The sequence below is a fragment of the Phocoena sinus genome, chromosome 3 (assembly GCF_008692025.1).
Source record: "Phocoena sinus isolate mPhoSin1 chromosome 3, mPhoSin1.pri, whole genome shotgun sequence".
NCBI classification, from domain to species: Eukaryota; Metazoa; Chordata; class Mammalia; order Artiodactyla; family Phocoenidae; genus Phocoena; species Phocoena sinus.
This window is the reverse complement of record NC_045765.1, coordinates 29,558,616-29,578,108: the sequence shown is the minus strand read 5'-3', so window position 1 is coordinate 29,578,108 and position 19,493 is coordinate 29,558,616. Positions and strand designations below refer to the sequence as shown.

At 43.5% G+C, this 19,493-nt stretch overlaps 1 protein-coding gene across 1 annotated transcript; it reads right to left on the bottom strand.

Annotated features, from left to right (window-relative positions):
* Positions 1-13,647: 13,647 nt before the first annotated feature.
* On the bottom strand, positions 13,648-19,073 carry LOC116751003. The gene is given in 1 exon segment (XM_032626497.1): positions 13,648-19,073. A coding segment is annotated over 1 exon segment (5,301 nt). The 3' UTR covers positions 13,648-13,772.
* Positions 19,074-19,493: the final 420 nt, after the last annotated feature.

Sequence of the window (19,493 nt, the reverse complement as noted above, 5' to 3'; positions counted from 1 at the left end):
GGTGATGGTGGATTGGTAGAAAACACGAGATTTAAATGGAGGTTCTTATAGTTCTAGGACAGTCGTATGTGCTTTCAACTAGACTAGGATGAAATGCAAGCTGTGATTTTATCATCACTAAAACATGCTTTTTGGCTATTTTTCACTATTTTAAAAATGAAGATGAAAGAGAAAGCAACTTAAAAATCATAGAAAAAACTGTGATACTTTGAAAGATTGCCTTTGATAAGGGCTAAACAGAACGAATGTTTCTTGATTTCCAATATTATTGAAATGAAACCCTACTTTAGGTAGGAAATTTGGGAAAATCAACAGATCTACATGAAGGCTGTGTTTTCAGCTACACATCGGCAGTGGGTGAGGTGTGGATTTAATTCCCCATCAATAGAAAGCAAGTGACATTTTTCACTTTCCTTCCCATTTAAGGAGTTCATAATAATCAGTATGTACTGAATATATGGGACCACGTCTCTTTAAAAAAATAAGATTAACACATTTATTCTCTAGTTTCAAATCCACTTCTGTATAAGAACTGAAATTATTAGCATCATTTTGAAAGTATTACACTAAGCTCTTTTTTTCCCCTTTGCTTTTTTTGCCTGCAGAGAAAAACCCTTTAATACTCAACATCTAACCTTTAAGATGAGTGCATTTTGAAATTTTTTTCCCCCTGCATTTCATGCCTGAGTTGCTTCCTAACATTGTGAGACTTACAACAGGTTTACTTTAAATATTTCACATTCTCTCACATACAGTCATGCAATATTATATATTTCACAAAATATTTTCTTGAAAATTTAAAGAACAAAGTAGAACTTACATAACCAGAACTAATATATGATGTTTGTGGTGTTTTAATATAACAATTATGAATAGATGAAAAGTAGAAAGGAACAGTTAGTAAATGCATACCATGTACCACATTTAAAACATGTTTTCTCCTTAATATAAATTATTTTATTTAACGTAAAAACAAAGTCTTATTTAATCCTAAAATCTGCGGTCCAAGAGGTTAAATATTTTGTTCAAGGGAACCAAGTTTTTGGGTCCAATCTGTTACTCCAGATACTGATCCACTGATTGAACATTTTGTTGTTGTTGTTGTTGTTGTTGTTGTTGTTGTTGTACGCGGGCCTCTCACTGTTGTGGCCTCTTCCCGTTGCGGAGCACAGGCTCCGGACGCGCGGGCTCAGCGGCCATGGCTCACGGGCCCAGCCGCTCCGCGGCATGTGGGATCTTCCCGGACCGGGGCGCGAACCCGCGTCCCCTGCATCGGCAGGCGGACTCTCAACCACTGCGCCACCAGGGAAGCCCTGATTGAACATTTTTTGACCAGCAAAAATATGGGATTATTCTAGAGAAAACCATATGTTTTATTATAAAGAGTTACATAACTTTCTAAATTATGGATTGTCTTGTTTAAATTCCTGCTGTTGTCACTTATGCTGAAGTGGGACTAATGTACTTAGCATTTTTGCCAACCATCATTGGATGCAGATTTTGGTTTCCATGTCCCTGAATGTATCAATATATATCAGGGAGATATTTGTAACATGGACTAATAAAATTATAAAATGCTATTTAAATTTTTAAGTAACTCATTTGGAAAATTGACATGGAATACCTTTGAATGACCTTGTTTACTATTATACTACAGTTACAAAAAGAAGAAAAGTATCCTATAGCTGCTTATTGTATCTTCAGAACTATGCAAAACAGGATGAACAAATAGAACAGAATTTGAGTAAAACCAAGCATCTCAACAAGGTGTTGAGTAAATAAAGGAAAATAAGTAAATGAGTTCAATTTGACTGAAAAACTAAAACATAAAGATATATTGTTAAAAGGTCAGTTTAAGGGCTTCCCTGGTGGCGCAGTGGTTGAGAGTCGCCTGCCGATGCAGGGGACACGGGTTCATGCCCCGGTCCAGGAAGATCCCACATGCCGCGGAGCGGCTGGGCCCATGAGCCATGGCTGCTGAAAAAAAGGGTCAGTTTAGTATAAATTAAATACCATCATACATAATATAAATTATAAATAAGTCAAAGGATTATAGTCAAGGTCTTTAAATGGATATTTGCGTGTGTGTGTGTGTGTGTGTGTGTGTGTGTGTGTGTGTTGTGTTCATGCATATCATACCCAGTTCCGTAGAAAATGGGTTGCAAAAGTAAGGCATCCTAATAAAGAATGTAAGAATACAAGATCATAGTCATACAAAGAATAAAATATCAAGAGCATAGGGAAAATAAATAAATACAGTTGAGTCTCCTTATTTGTGGTAGCCATGTTCTATGAAGCTGTCTAAAACACTGAATTAGCAAATGCTGAACCACTGCTCCTAGGGGGAATAGAGGATTAAGTAAGTGCAACCCTGTGGTCGCAACGTTTTTATCAATCAATAGATCAATACGTAACCTTGTTTTATGTGTGTTTCTGTTTAAAAACAAAAGAAAAAAGAAAAGAAAAAGAAAAAGACTTCTTATTTAATATACATTGTTGATTGTTAACAGTGAACTCACAGACAAGAGCACTATAACTCCCCCCTGAACAAAGCTTATCTAGCACATGTCCTTTCTCCATTAGGCACATCACAGCCTTTTTGCACTTACATCACTAGACAGCACTTCAGTACAATGCTTGGGGGTCATTTTATTTTTTTTAATAATATTCTTTTTTTTTTTTTTAACCCCACATTTGTTTATTTATTTATTTTTGGCTGTGTTGGGTCTTCGTTTCTGTGCGAGGGCTTTCTCTAGTTGTGGCAAGCGGCGGCCACTCTTCATCGCGGCGCGCGGGCCTCTCACTGTCGCGGCCTCTCTTGTTGCGGAGCACAGGCTCCAGATGCGCAGGCTCAGTAGTTGTGGCTCACAGGCCTAGTTGCTCCACGGCATGTGGGATCCTCCCAGACCAGGGCTCGAACCCGTGTCCCCTGCATTAGCAGGCAGATTCTGAACCACTGCGCCACCAGGGAAGCCCGGGGGTCATTTTAAATAGCAAAATCACCAGCAATATGCACAAAAATGTAAAAATGTGGCACTATGGAGACAATGAAAAAGGCTTATTTATAATATGAGCACTGACACCACGAGGCAGTTGCCTTGTTCCATCTCAGCTGGAAACCTGCATCGGGTGATTCAAAGTTTTCACTGCTCTGTGCCAGGAGTCTTGATTTCAGAGTTACAAATATCTTCAGTTCCTCTGTAAAAAGAAGTTGAAAGTGGATACACCTGTGTTCAGTAATTAATGTTTCAATATTTTACCTTATTTGGAAATTATCTAGATATTCATTGAATAGTCATCGTTTAACTTATCTCTGTACAGGTGGTTCCTGACTTACGATGGTTTGACTTAAGATTTTTCAACTTTATGACGGTGCAAAAGAGATTCACGTTCAGTAGAAACAGTACTTCGAATTTTGATCTTTTTTCAGGCTAGTACATGTAGTATGATGCTTTCTTGTGATGCTGGGCAGCGGCAGTGAACTGCAGCTCCCAGTCAGATATTCGGTCATGAGGGTCAAAAACCGATACACTTAAAACCATTCTATACCCGTGCCAGCATTCTGTTTTTTACTTTAAGTACAATATTCAATAAATTACAGAAGACATTCAACTCTTTATTATAAAATAAGCTTTGTGTTAGATGATTTTGCCCAACTATAGGCTAATGTAAGTGTTCTGAACACATTTAAGGTAGGCTAAGCTAAACTATGATGTTTGGTAGGTTAAGGGTATTAAATGCATTTTCAACTTATATTTTCAATTTACAGTGGGCTTATTGGAATGTAACCCCATCTTAAGACTGTAGAGCATTAAGGTTTCAATTGACCAAAAAGATTTTGGAAAGTATATTTAAGTTGACATGCCATAAAGCATAATTATTGTTGAAAAGTTTATTTATAAACTTCTATCTTATTTACATCGACTTATTTACTTATTCTTAACAATTATGTTTAGATTACTAATGAAAATTTCATGAGGCATTAAACAGGTGAACATAGTCTTTTTTTTAAATTTATTTATTTTATTATTTTATTTAATTTATTTATTGTTTCTGGCTGCTTTGGGTCTTTGTTGCTGCTTTGTTGCTTTTCTCTAGTTGCAGCGAGCGGGGTCCACTCTTCACTGCAGTGCACAGGCCTCTCATCGCGGTGGCCTCTCTTGCTGCGGAGCATGGGCTCTAGGCACACGGGCTTCAGTAGTTGTGGCATGTGGGCTCAGCAGCCGTGGCTTGAAGGCGCTAGAGCACAGGCTCAGCAGTTGTGGTGCACAGGCTCAGTTGCTCCGTGGCATGTGGGATCTTCCTGGACCAGGGCTCGAACCCGTGTCCCCTGCATTGGCAGGTGGACTCTCAACCACTGAGCCACCAGGGAAGCCCCTGACCATAGTCTTAAGTTTTCTTTCTTGCTGATAAATTCTGTAACTGAGATAACGTGAGCTTACTTGAATGTTAGTAACCAAGATAGAATAAAAGTAGTATGTTAAATGTTGATAACACTAAAAATATGCCTGTTTTAATTAAGCCAACAAACTTAAACTAGCTTTTATTTTCTGAAGATTATCCTAGATCATGAAACATGAAAAACAGTTTAGTTAATTTCTATATTTCTGAGAGTATACTTGATTTATATAAGCAGTTGTTTGTCTTTGAGGCAATTGAATAGAACTATTTACAAATTAAATTTGGCGATATCATCTGGGGGTAGAAAAAATATCACACATCTATAACATATATACATAGACATATATAAACTTACAGACAAACTCAGAGATCTTACAGCTTTTGTTTTAAAATTTTAGCCATGAGACAAATAAAATAATGCAAAACTCACTAGCTTATAAAAGAACAGTTGAATCCAAATTGTGTTTCTGGCACATAGAATAAGTTAAGGTTATCTGCTCAGATGGCTAAAGCTTTTACTAATATTTGTGGAAAAGACTTTTAAGAATTTTCATTCACCTAATTCCCAAATAGCTTCTTTTTTTTTTTCTAATAAGAATTACCTTCCTGAAGTTTGCATTTCAAGAGATGGCTCTGGGTTCCTAGAGAAGACCAGGTAGAGCATTTAGATCTCAGAGAACACAGAGAAAGGATTTAAGTTTCTCAGAAAAGGGATTTTGTTTCCTAAATTCAGACTTTTACAATATCGGTACGCCTTTCAGTTGAATTGGAGAGGATTTGGGGTTGGTAAAAAGGATAAGTGGGCTTTGAATTTTTTCTATAGTCACATTTCTGTTCTTGTAAACACTAGATTTGTAAGACAAATAAAACTGTTTGTTTTTAGTTTCTCAAATAATTGGGTTGTAACCTGAATGATATCCAGAAGCTGACCCAGCCATCCAACTACATTATGCTCAATTTGCTTCTTTATATCAGGAAGAAGATTTTCAGCTAAGACAGAAATCAAAAGATTCCCGTGTTCTAGATCTAGAGCTGGGTGTCTTTGGGATGTTTTAGTAAATTCTTCCACAGTAGCTTCAGAATGCTTTTTTTCCCCTGTGGATACATAGTTTCATTTTAGCTTTGGGAAGAAGGCCTGAAAGAAAGTTCCTATAAGGCTCTGAATATCAACTTCCAACTTGACCAACTTCTGAACATAAGGCCACTTAAAGAAAGTCCTTTTGAATATCTTGTCAGGTTTCAGCCAGGACAAACAATAAATATTCTTGGCAGTATTGAACAACGCTGTGAACACAAGAGGAGTCCCCAAAGAGAATGCAAAGGATATTGGCCTCCCAAGATCCAGAGCCATATCTCAAAGATAGACATAAGAAAGAAAAACTCAGTTCCCCTGAGAGCTGGCAACACTCAGTAGAACCAGTCCACAGTGCAACCCGCATTTCTGTCTGGCCATATTTGGGGGCCCCTCAACCTCCCAGTTGCCAAATCAAGTTCTCTGGACATGAAATGAAATAAACAAGAGGCCGTAGGCATCTCTGGGAGAGACAGGATCCATAATCAATGTTTTTTCCTGCTAATCCAAGCTTGGAAAGGAAGGGACTGAAACCACCCAACCCAGATTGGGAACCCTCTGTCTTTTAATTGAGATCACACATCTGGTCTCAGGATTTAATGAAGCTCAGGTCCCTGATGTCTTGTTGCAGACGAGAATTCAGTGAGAGGCAAAGTGATAAGTAAGAAGTGGATTTATTTAGAGAGATGCACATTCCACAGACAGAATGTCTCAAAACACAAGAGTGGCCCCAGGGCATGGGGTCGTCTCAGAAAGTGAGAGGGGCCATGGGAGAAACACACTCCACAGACAGAGTGTGGGTCCTCTCAGAAGGCCAGAGGCCCCAAAATATGGGGTGGTTAGTTTTTACGGGCTGGGTAGTTTCATAGGCTAATGAGTGGGAGGATTATTCCAACTATTCAGGGAAGGGGCAGGGATTCCTAGAAATCAGGCCACCGCCCACTTTTTGGCCTTTTATGTTTGGCCTCTGAAGTGTCTGCTGCCTGTGAGTATGTCATTTAGCATATGCCCATCTATTATAATGAGTGTATAATGAGGCTCAAGGTCCACTGGAAGTCACATCTTCTGCCATCGTGGACGTAGCTGGTCCTAACCAGTTTTTGTCATATCCTCGATGACTATGTCATTCTTTTAAAGGTTGTGCCCTGCCTCCTTTTGTCCTGTTTCAGGACTCTATGAAATTTTACCTTCCTCTCTTGACCAGACACCAAAGTTACAGGTCTGGGACAGCTGACTTTGGAAAGAATTCTCACCTTTTGCCAGCTTCTGCCAGTTTTCCCAGGATCCCATCTAGGTTCTGGAGTGAGTATGGTGTCCCATTAAGTTTCACTCTGGTCACCAGAAACTATAGAGGAAGGAATAATAATTTTCCCTCTACCCTTTGTAGTGAGTGCCTACCTGAGACTCCTTTTTCTCTAGGGCACCTCATAAATGGATAAGCTTATGTTAAAATGGTTGAAAGTTCTCCATTGTGGTCACTGTAATGCAAGATTATCTTTGGTAAGGTTAACCTACTTGTTCAGCCTTAAAACAAAATTTTATTCACCTGAAGCCTCACCCTGGACCCAGTCCAGCTTAAGTCAGACCCAGTCTGGTTCTTAAGTCAGACGCAGTCCAACTGCCTCGGTTCTGAACCCAGTCTGGAAAAGAAATGCTCAAATAAAGCCTGAAAGCTCATAATGCAAAGGCTGGTGTAAGAATTCAGTAAAAAGGAGGAGGAAGAAGAAGGGGAGGAAGAGAGTAGTACTTGAAGCCTTCTGCTGTCGTGTGTTAGCTATTTAACCTTGAGAAGCATGTTTAATATCTGAGTCTCACTTTCTTTATCTGTAAAATGAGATGGTGTCGACTCCTGGCTAATATTGTGGCAAATGTTTTGAAGTGGTTGCAGTGAAAGTCTAGCACAGTAGGTGGTGTGTAATAGGCCCTCAGTAAGCAGCCCTTGTTGTTATTCTGCTGTGCGCTTATCAAATCCCCAGCCATTATTCACGGCTCATTCTGTGCCATCCATTCTCTGGTGCTTTCCCTTATGTGTACTGCCCACGATGATAACTACAATGATAACTCTTACCTCTGAATTTCATATCACTTCTTTCATTCTTTTAAAGCACCAACTTATACTTGCAATGTAATTGAACCTTTTAGAAAGCAAAAAAGACTTACAAACTTTAACCACATTTACATACTATACTCTCATAAAAGACACACATATAAAACATTTCACGAATCAGTTTTTTCAATTAAGAATTACATGAAATAAGAAAGGTCATCTCAGTGGAACCCAAGAAGGTGAATTCCCATCTAAGTAATAGTGGAAAAAACAGAATTTAATTGTCACCTCTCAAAGTTTCAGTTTTTTCTGCAAAGTGGCATCAGAGTGGCTTGCCCAGGGTTGCAAAGTCAATGATGAAGCTGGAAACAAGGTCTGTCTGACTTAGAGCTGAGGTTTGATCAGTGACTGCTCTTAAACTTGGCAGGCTTGATCATGTTACTAAACTTTCAAGGGCTCCAGGTTCCCATGTGTATAAGTGCTTCCCTCGCGGGCTGTTAGGAAGAGTCAGTTAGTTATTCCGTGTGAAAATGTAAAAATCCATAAAACAGTGCTGGGCTTATAGTGAGCACTTTTATTTTTGTTGTTGTTGTTATTTTAATTATTATGACTATTGTCATTAGCAGTTGCAACCACAGTCATCATATTATTATAGCAGTACTACCCAAAAAGCAAAATGAGTGTCACTGGTGGTACAGGGCACTGAAGTGATTAATAGAACAGTGAAACAGGGAAACAGAGCAATGAGGAAGTTATTCCCATTTCACATTTCTCTGATAAGTCCATTAATTCAAGAAGAGCATCTCAGTTTATATCTACTAAGGTTTTAACAACTCGCTTAAACTTGTTCTTTTCTCTCTTTTAGGAAAAAAAAGATAGCAGGCTCAGACTCAGAGCTTTCATTAGCTAACTGTATGTAGTTCGAAATGAGGAACGTTTTAAAAATTTAATTTATTTTTACAGCTACCTTCTAGCCATAGCAAACAAAACCGTTTCTTATGCTTAAGTCTTTCATCATTAACTTTTAAAATAGGGTGTTTAAAAAACAAAAATTTATCAAGATATGTACAAATAGTAAGAAATAATGCCGATGGTGTGAGAGGGTGGCCATTGGGATGGTAATGATGGAAATATGGTTGGGAAATATTGCGGTGTAAGAAGCTGGCAAAAAGTAAATGGAGTGAGCCAACTCCACAGAGGAGCCACTGTAAGCAGAATGGAGGGTTTACATAGAGAATTCGTGGAATATAAGGTCGGTGAAGGTCTCCTTTTGCTCATTCCGCCACGAAGTCATGAAAATGTGGGTCGGGGAGGCAGCACTGGTCTGTAGACAATTACTGGGGACGCTCTTCTCTAAACCACAGCATTCGGGTGAGGACTCTCAGTGGCCACTTCTTTTTGTGATTTAAGTTCAGGAAACCTTTTTGGAATAGCCAACTTGATTCAGGCTTTTCTCCTTAGGAAAGTAAGTTCCTAGAGGGCAGCCACTGTGTCTGGCTTCCTTATTACTAAATCCCCAAAGCCTAACCAGCTGCTTGGGACATTATAGGTGCTCAATAAATAGTGTCTGAATGAATGAGTGAATTCTTTCTGCTGAGGGTCCTTCCCTGAGTTCATTTCATATTTGTGTTACTACAGCTAAGAACTTTGATGGGATTGGCATAGAGAGAATAAGTGAATTAATTGAAAATGTAGTAGATATATGAGCTTCAGTGAGGTCACCAGTGTCACTATAGTAGTGTTTTGGAGACCCACCACTGTCAGGCGAATCATTGGTATCACAGATTGAGATATTAAATTGATCCAGAAGCCCCAAAGTACACACAGATGTCCCTCCTGGGATGAGGATATGACTACAGGGGCTTCAGGAAAGGAATGTCACCGACCACTGAGTTTCCTTAAAGGACCCATTCAGTGTTTTTTTTTTTGGCTACGCCATACGGCATGTGGGATCTTAGTTCCCTGACCAGGGATTGGACCCTGACCCCCTGCATTGTACCACCAGGGAAGTCCCAGGACCCATTCAGTTTTAACTGTTGGGAGTCATCATGGATTGCCAGCAGTGGGGTGGAAAAGCCCGTTGGTAGGGCAATGGAGAGCAAAGAGATGGTGCTCCTGCATAATGGCGTGACTATTTTAACAGAACATGAAGCAGGATGATTCATGAGACAAATAATTCTCTACTACAGTCTGTGTGTGTGTGTATGTAAGCTGAGGTTGTCAAGGGAAATGCCTTCAGAAAAGTTGCCTAGTCTACTGCTCTAAAGCTTCCTCCTTACGTCAATCGAATATTGAAGATCATTGGTTTAGATGAGGACGTGGGAAATTAGCCATTATAGGATGATTCTGCTTTTGGTGTGCTTTCTCATTCAGATATAAGAGATGGTAGTGATTTTTTGGTGAGGGTACTGGGAGGAAGGTTATAGGGATTTTGTAATAAGAGACACCTTATCACGCTTTCCCAAATTCATTGCAAAGTAGTGAGTTCTAACTATTTTGTCAAAACCCCTCTGCCTGTACTGACTAATATTTTGAAGATGTATCTATAGGATATCCAGGATTTTGCCTCTAATTACCCATAAGCTCTGTGTTGTGGGATTGCTTTGGAGAGCCATATTAGTTCTTTATGTATACAAAACAGATTGATAATTTCCCCAAAATGTAGATATATTTTAGACCAAATGTTGAAATTCAATAACAACAACAACAATAATAATAAATTCTGGAACTTAATAGTAGCTAGCATATGGTGACCATATAGTATCATGGGTCGGCTCTGCTAAGGACTAACCATACATACATTATCTCATTTGATTCCCACAGTGCTCCATGCGACACTCCAGACTCATAACTTCTGTACTCACTAAAGCTTCAGTTCATCACCCAGCCTTACCTGCATATTGTTTTTCAGCTTCTCTCTCCTAAGTTGGACAAGCATTGAAATAGCACTTTTTTTTTTCACAGTATAATTCATCATTGTTTAATATAAAACAAAAAGACCCAAATTTGTTTACTGTATCACATCAGTATTAGAACCCAAGCTGATGTTATATATTATGAATCGCAGCTTTCTGAATAAGTAATACTCACTCAGTCAATGTCTTGATCAGACAGTCTAGGGAAAAAATGATATTATACATACATTTTGGTTGTATGAGGCTCTTAGTCACAACTTCTTTAACATGAGGGCCATGGTAAATTATTCACCTGATTCAAATATGATAGAATTATTTATTTTCAAATTTATCCATTCCAGATCATGAACTCCAAATTGCTCTTTTGTATCCTTGAAGGCCACCTTAAGTGATAAAGAAATTCCCCTGACCTTGGAGTGACTCCAAGACACAATTCAAAGGCAAGACACAGCAGCATTCAAGAAAAGCTCAACATAAATTTGAATGTGCTCTAAAGAGAGGGCAGTTGTCACCATGGTGATTTTATTCTTTCCTAGACTGAGCTCAGAATGAAAGGGGAGGAGTTTTCAAAGCAAAGACGCTGAAATAGGTGAATCAAAGATCTAGATATAATTTTTAACTCTCATTAGAAATACGGTACTTAGTTTGAAGTTTGGAGCTTTTACATTTGGGATCATATACTCAAGATAGTGATTGTTAGGTAGCCTGAGAGATCACCCTTCTCTTGTTAAAATATTTATAGATAATTGCAAAGTTATCTTATCATTATCAATATTCTGCTGAAAGGCATTATACTCACACTAATTTTTCCTCAACTAATAATATTGAATGTTTACCATTCCTGTGCAACACACAAAGTACTTTGCTTGCATTATTTCATTTAATACTTAACAAATCTATAAGAGAGATAGTATAATCATTCCCATTTTAAAGATGCAAAAACTAAGGCAAAGGAGGCAAAGGCTTTAAAGTTCTTTTTAATTTTGGTTTGGATCTGGTTTTAATTTTTTCAATGGTGTATTCTTATAAAAAATCAGGTTTAAAGCCCCATCCTCATGGAGCTTGCCTGCTAGTGGCTTGTGTGAGTCACACAGTAAGTGGCAGATGTCAGATTTGTCAGGTTCAAATTCAAAAACCCTATTATAAATAGCTAGAATTGAAATGCCCACGGTCACGAGACCCCTCCACAAGACCACCAGAGACAAGAGTCAAAGCCAAACGGCAAGGGTCATTTATTGCAGGTTCGAACCTGGACCTCCGCGCACTCGTTGCCGGTGACGCTAAGAGGTCCCGATGGAGTTTAGTACAGCTCTTTTATAGACAGGTACAAACAAGCTCGCGACCTTCAGGGGTGGGGGGTACTGATTGGCTAACTTTTAAACAAAGACATTAGTCACTGATTGGTTAACTTTTAAACAAAGACACTAGTCACCGTCTGATTGGTTGGATGGTTGCAAAAGGGGGTTCAGCAAGCATAGTTACAGAAGCGAGAGTGGCTGGTTAAGTTTCGGTTTCCTGAGGCTTTGTTTTTCAATTAGGAATACTTAAGATGGGGCCATAGTTACAAACAGTACAAACAGGAAGATCGATGCAATCCTAGCAGCGCTACGGCCTAATGGCAGGGCATCAATTCAGTCCTATTTCTACCAAAGTAGAACATAGCCCTTCATTCCCCCTTCTTTCATGAACCAGAGGAGCCAATCTTGGGTCCTCAAGGCTCAGTTTCTTCATTTTCTAAGTCCTCGTATGGCTGATATTGTGATCTTAATACCATTAGCTGAACTGTGTTTATTCTTTTTCGGACGAAATCCATGATTTTGTTGAATATACAGGGGCCTATAGTGAGGAGGAGAAGGAGGCATAGTAGAGGGCCCAGGAAGGGGAGGAGGAAGGGAAGCATCCCATGAAATCCTGACCAAAGGGGATTGTCCGCTAATTCTTTCCGACGGCGGGCTAAGTCTTCCTGGAGCTGGTGAATTTTGTTTCTTACAATGCCTGATTTATTTGCATAAAAACAACATTTTTCTTTTAGAGCGAGGCATATCCCACCCTGTTCAGCTGTCAGCAAGTCTAAGCCCCTCCTATTTTGTAGGACCACCTCGGCCAGCGAATCTAATTGGTCCTGTAAGTCCTGAATGGTTCCAGAGAGGGCTTCTATATCTTCTATAAATTGTCTAGACAGCTGATTATAGGAGTGAAGGGAGACCCCAAGACCTGTACTCCCTGTGGCCACAGCTCCTGTAATTCCTAGTCCTACCAGGAGGGGTATGGCTGTAATGGCTCGTTTGGTTCTTCCTGCCCAAAGGTCAAAGCTGGGAATGGGCAATGGAGTGTCTCCCGAGATCAGGTCTACATTAGGGAGGAGGGTGGCTAGGTTGCAGACCCCTGTCCAGTTCTGGGGTAAATAGGTGTATGCTAGGTTATTTCCACAGACAAAGACAGTGGTGTTAGGACTACAGAGGGAGGAGTTTACGGGGATATACTGACTACATCCAGTAGATGAAAGGATTCCCAAGTCAATACTGGCGTTAGAGAGGGAATCGTTCTTGACAAAGCATGAGGTATTAAAGGTAGTTGAAAACTTTGAAAATTGTATGGGAAACGGCTCGGGGAGTAAAGTTGGGTTACATTGTTTGCTGATGTTTAAATTGGCGAAAATGGGGATGGCTATAGGGCGGGGCGGTCCTTGAGGAAGGCAGAGCCAGCAATCTTGTGCTAAGTTGGGGTTGGTGGTATTTAAAAGCACAAAAGTAGCTTCTAGTATAGTCGTGGTTTGGGGGTCCAGTTCAGAGGGATTGACCTTAGGGCGAATTAGGGGGTGGTAGCTGAGCTGTGGGTACAGATCCTGATAGGCCTTTTCTATTTGTCTTCGGGTTTTTATCTGGCGCACTTCGTCTTGGGGCCCTCCACCGTCTGACATATGTATGGGGGCCCTGGTATTCCAGCACACCGGGGTCCCGGGAGTGCCAATGCATCCAGCCTGAAGGTATTTATTATTATCACTAATGGTGGGACTTTTATTATTCTGTAGTGTGGCTGTGAAATAAGTCTTGTTATTGGTCCCTGTACATTGCTGGTAAGAGGAGTAGCACGTGCTATTCATTGATTCCTGAAAAGTAGAACAGGGACAAATAGCTCGGGGGGGGGGAGTGGTTTAGGCTTATGGTGGCATTGCCAGCTGGTTTTGACCCCGGTGCCTCCATATACCTGAACAAGGTATGTAGTTATTCCCCCGCAATCCTGCATATGAGTATACCTTCGGGGAACAACAGGAGTCTCGCTAGTACCTCCCCTGCACTCGCACGGTGCACCATATAGTTGTTGCATTAAAGCATTCTTATTGGGGGGGGGGTTGAATCCTCCCCTCGTGGCCCGAGGGTTGAGGGTTAGGACTGTCATTAGAGCTATCAGCAGTACCTTGGTCCTCATGGGGGAGGGTATGGCGTAAGGTCAGTTTGAGGGGATTGTCCTTACTCCTATCAACCGTCCAGGTGACGTCAGCTTTAGTGGACTTGATGAGGTCAGAAAGTGGGTCCACCGGCTTGACGTGGGTGTAATGGATCCAGGCAGCTATGCTGTCCACCTTGATGGCCGTCGGTGTTGTCAGGATGATCTGGTAAGGTCCTTTCCACCTGGGTTCTAGGGTCTCTTGTCGATGGCGTTTGACAAGGACCCAGTCACCTGGTCGGAGCTGGTGTGGAGTAGGCGGGGGTCCTGTTGTATATAGCTCTTTTAGTTTGGGCCAGATTGTCTCATGTATCCGCTGTAAGGCTTGGAGGGAAGACAGGAGATTATTTTCTGGGTCCGATTGGATAAGGTTAGTCTTTAGGTTAGGGATAATAGGAGGAGGCCTACCATGTATTATTTCGTAGGGGGTAAATCCTAGCTTATAGGGGGAATTTCGCACCCTAAACAGAGCGTAGGGGAGTAGGACTACCCAGTTAGCGCCAGTCTCCATGGTTAATTTAGTCAAGGTCTCTTTTAGAGTTCTATTCATTCTTTCTACCTGTCCTGAACTCTGGGGGTGGTATGCACAATGTAATTTCCAATCAGCCCCAAGTATGGAAGCCAGATCCTGACTTACCTTAGAAACGAAGGCCGGCCCGTTGTCTGACCCTATCATAACTGGAAAGCCATACCTGGGCAGGATTTCTTCTAGTAGCTTTTTAGCTACTATTTGTGCTGTCTCATTCTTGGTCGGGAATGCCTCAGTCCAACCTGAAAAGGTATCTATAAACACCAGTAAATATCTATATCCATATTTGCCAGGCTTTACCTCCGTGAAGTCCACTTCCCAGTAGGCTCCGGGCTGGTTCCCTCTTTCCCGGATGCCAGCGGTTGGTGGGTGGGTGTTAGCATTATGGAGTTGGCAGACTGCACAGCCAGCAACCAGTCGTTCAGTTTTTTCGGAGACATTTTTAATTTTAAGTCCAGTCTGTCTGATGAGATCCTGTAGCCGTCGGGCGCCCAAGTGGGTGCTACGATGGATCCGTTCGAGGACCAAGGTTCCTAGTTTTTCTGGAAGGAGGATATTGTTCTTAGCGTCCCGCCACCATCCGTCTTTAACCTGGGTTAGAGGGAGTTTGTTTATCCATCTAATGTCATCTTCCGAGTAGTCAGGTTGGGGCGGTAATTCCCGGGGCCCTGGATCCGGCAGTTGTAGGGGAAGTAATGGTATTGGAGTGTATGCCGCCTTTCGAGCCGTCTGGTCTGCCAAATTGTTGCCCCGGGCGACTGGATTTGTGGGTTTTTGATGCCCCGGGCAATGTACAATGGCTAACTTTTTGGGTTCCCATATGGCCGCTAGCAAGGCCAGGATTTCCTCTTTGTTCTTGATGTCTTTGCCCTCTGCTGTGAGTAGTCCCCGCTCTCGGTATATTGCCCCATGTATGTGTGCGGTAGCGAAAGCATACCGGCTGTCTGTATATATGGTGGCTTTTTGGTTTTTGCTCATCTTAAGAGCTTGGGTCAGGGCAATTAATTCAGCTTTTTGGGCTGAGGTCCCTGGGGGGAGAGTCTTTGCCCATATCACCTCAGTTTCCGATGTTACCGCTGCCCCCGCATACCTCTGACCTTGCTGGACAAAACTACTGCCGTCAGTGAACCATGTGACTTGTGCATCTAATAGGGGCTGGTCACGTAGGTCTTCCCGAACCCCATGGATCTGAGCCAGTACCTCTGCACAGTCATGGAGTGGGGAGCCTAAGTCTGGGTCAGGTAATAGAGAGGCAGGGTTTAAAGCCCGTGGTGGAGTGTAGCTGATTTTGAGAGGATTTAACAGTAGACCCTGGTAGTGGACCAATCGAGCATTGCTCATCCATCGGTCGGGAGGCTGTTTGAGAACCCCGTCGATGGCGTGGGGGGTGGTGACATGTAATTCCTGTCCCATAGTTAGTTTGTTGGCATCCTTTACCATTAGGGCTGTGGCGGCGATTACCCGGAGGCAAGGAGGCCAGCCTGCAGCCACGGGGTCCAATTTCTTCGATAGGTAAGCGATAGGCCTGGTCCAAGGACCGAGGGGTTGGGTCAACACGGCCTTAGCTATGCCTTTGTTTTCATCCACAAAGAGGTGGAAGGGTTTGGAGACATCAGGGAGACCCAGGGCGGGTGCGGATAGCAAGGCAGTTTTGATCTGCTGAAACGATTGCTCAGCCTCCTCTGTCCATTCAAAGGGCGTCTGTTCTTTGGTGGCTAAGTATAGTGGTTTGGCCATTTCAGCAAATTTGGGTATCCATAAACGGCAGAACCCAGCTGACCCCAAAAATTCTCTCACCTGTCGAGGCGTGGTGGGTCTGGGGATGCGGAGGACAGTCTCTTTCCGTGCATCTGTGAGCCATCGTTGCCCCCCTTTCAGTAGGTATCCCAGGTAAGTTACCTCAGGCCTGCAGATCTGCGCCTTTTTGGCAGAGGCCCGGTATCCCAGGGTGCCAAGAGTCTGTAGGAGGTTTCTGGTTCCCTGCAGGCAGGCTTCAGTGGTCCCAGCAGCTATTAAGAGATCATCAACATACTGCAGGAGGGTTATATTGGGGTTTTGTCTCCGGTACTCACTGAGATCCTCGTGTAGGGCCTCATCAAACAAGGTAGGTGAGTTCTTGAATCCTTGGGGAAGTCTGGTCCAGGTGAGTTGTCCGTTTATGCCTCTCTCGGGATCCGACCATTCGAAGGCAAAGAGTTCTTGACTTTTGGGTGCTAAGGGTAAACTAAAAAAGGCATCTTTGAGGTCCAGCACAGTATACCATTGTTTTTCTGGACTAAGGGCGCTCAAAAGAGTATATGGATTGGGTACGGTAGGATGGATGTCTATGACTCGTCTGTTAACTTCCCTCAGGTCCTGTACTGGGTGGTAGTCTTTACTGTTAGGTTTGCGGACTGGCAGCAGGGGTGTGTTCCAGGCCGACTGGCAGGGACGCAGTATACCTAGGTCAAGAAGCCGGCGAATATGTGGAGTGATACCAGTTTTGGCCTCTATGGGCATGGGATATTGTCGGACACGTGCAGGATCTGCCCCTGGTTTGATTTCTATGAATAGGGCTGGGCGATGTTTGGCTAGTCCCATCCCACCTGTTTCTGCCCATGCTTCGGGGAACTGCTGAAGCCATGACTTTATATCTTGATTTTGGGAGGGTGGTTCCTGGTGAAGTCGGTACTCATCTTCCAAGTTCAGGGTGAGCACAGATATGGGTTGGTTGTGAGGGTCTGTTATGATCGGCCCCTCTGACCGAAAATGAATTTGCGCTCCCATTTTAGTAAGTAAGTCTCTCCCCAGTAAGGGGCAAGGGCTATCGGGAATGACCAGAAAGGAGTGGGTTACTTTTCCCGTGCCCAAGTCTACAGTTCTCTGAGTGGTCCAGGGGTAATGTTTAACTCCCGTAGCTCCCTGGACCCAGGAGGTTTTGTCAGAAATTTTCCCGTGGGGCTTAACCAAGACCGAATGCTGTGCCCCTGTATCCACCAGGAATTGGACTGGTTTCCCCTCCACTTGTAGGGTTACCCTGGGTTCGGGGAGGGGGTCCGAACCCCGTCCCCCCTACTCTGCATCATGTGTAAACAGGACTGGGGTGGTGGCCTTCGGTTGCCATTGCCCCTGGTTGGGGCGCGGCTGCCTTTTTTTGGGGCATTCCCGAGCCCAATGGCCTTTTTCCTTGCAATAGGCACACTGATCTCTGTCCAATGGTCGCCTGGGAGGTCGAGTGGCTGGGGGGCCCCCTTGATCTTTCTGAACAATGGCGGCCAGGACCTTAGTCATTTTCTCAGTGGCTTTAAGTTGTCTATCCTCTGGGGCGTCTCGGTTATTAAAGACGCACTGAGCAATACGGAGTAGGTCCTGTATCTGTTTGCCCTCCAGATCTTCTAACTTCTGGAGTTTCTTTTTAATATCAGGGGCTGCCTGGTTAACGAAGGACATTACAACGGCAGCCTGATTTTCGGGGGCCTCTGGATCCATAGGGGTATATTGCCTAAAGGCTTCCATTAATCTTTCTAAATAAGAGGAGGGACTTTCTGTTTTACCTTGTACAATTGAATATACCTTGGCCAAATTAGTGGGCTTGCGCGCGGCAGCCCGGAGACCCGCCATTAGAGTCTGGCGATAAATGAGCAGTCGTCCCCTACCTTCTCCGGTGTTGTAGTTCCAATCATCCTGCGGGGGGCGAGTTAAGGGAAAGGCTGCATTAATAAGATCAGGGTTAGCGGTGGGTTGACCATCATCTCCAGGAACCAGTTTTCTTGCCTCCAGCTGGATTCGTTCTCGTTCCTCGGTAGTGAACAGGATCCGGAGAAGCTGTTGGCAGTCATCCCAGGTGGGCTGATGGGTAAACATAACACTATCTAGAAGAGCTATCAAGTCTTTAGGATTATCAGAAAAACGAGCATTCTGGGTTTTCCAATTATATAAGTCACTGGTAGAGAATGGCCAATATTGGAGTCGGGGGTTCCCTGTCTCATCGGGAGGGCCTATTTCTCGCAGGGGTAGGGCTGTGGTGGAATCTGGATGGCGGAACCCTGGGTCGCGCTGAGTGCGTCCACGGGTGCGTCCAGCCGGCCCAGGGGAGTTATTTTCATTGGGCAGGAGGGCCGGCAGTGCCTCTGCCTCTCGCTCCTCCGGTTCTGACCTGGGTGGCCTCTCGGGAGGGGCCACAGGAGGTTCTTCCAAGGGGAGAGGAGCAGGGTCAGGAGCAGGAAGGGGGACCGGTTGTGGGGCCAAAGGAGGATGTTGATATGGAGGGGGTTCCATGAGAAGGAGGTCTTGGCTGTCAGAAAGTATGGGTGCGGTTGAGGTCTGAGGCTTGGGAGGTTTAGTTGGTCGGGCCGTAAGGATCTTATATGTCCCTGATGACAAAAAGGGGGCCATCCAGGGAGGTGGGTTTTCTACCAGGTCCTGCCATACCAAGATGTAGGGGATTTGGTCTGGATGGCCTTCTTTCCCTGGTAAGAAAACTCTAGATTTAATTTTTAGGACTATAGGAAGACAAAAGGTACCCTCGGTGGGCCAACCAACCCCGAAAGTTGGCCATTCAGAGCGGCAGAAGGTAATAAGTTTTCTTTTCCGGATGTCCAGACTGAGATCGTGTCCTCGGGATTTCACATCCCCAAAATTAGTGAGAAGGAGGGAGAGAGGGGTACTCTGTGTTTGGCCCATGTTTAGGTCCTGGAAGAGGTTGGTTAGAAAAGGTTATTCTGAAAACGAAAGTGATTAAGAGCAGTCCCAATAGCGGAGCCTGTAAAAGGAGGAAGGGAGGTTATCGCGTGCGCGCTTCAGATGGGCTATCAACCCCCAGATGGGTCGCGGTGGACGTCTCCAACCACGCCCGACTAGGTGTCCTATAGCGCGTCCGCCAGGACTGTCCTAGTCCCCAAAACAGAAGGTACCTTGAGCCAGCTTACTTACCGATCGGTTGTCAGCGATGACCCGTTGACCTGATGTCTGGTGGGCTTGGGGGCATCCCGGACGAGCCCCCAAATGAAATGCCCACGGTCACGAGACCCCTCCACAAGACCACCAGAGACAAGAGTCAAAGCCAAACGGCAAGGGTCATTTATTGCAGGTTCGAACCTGGAC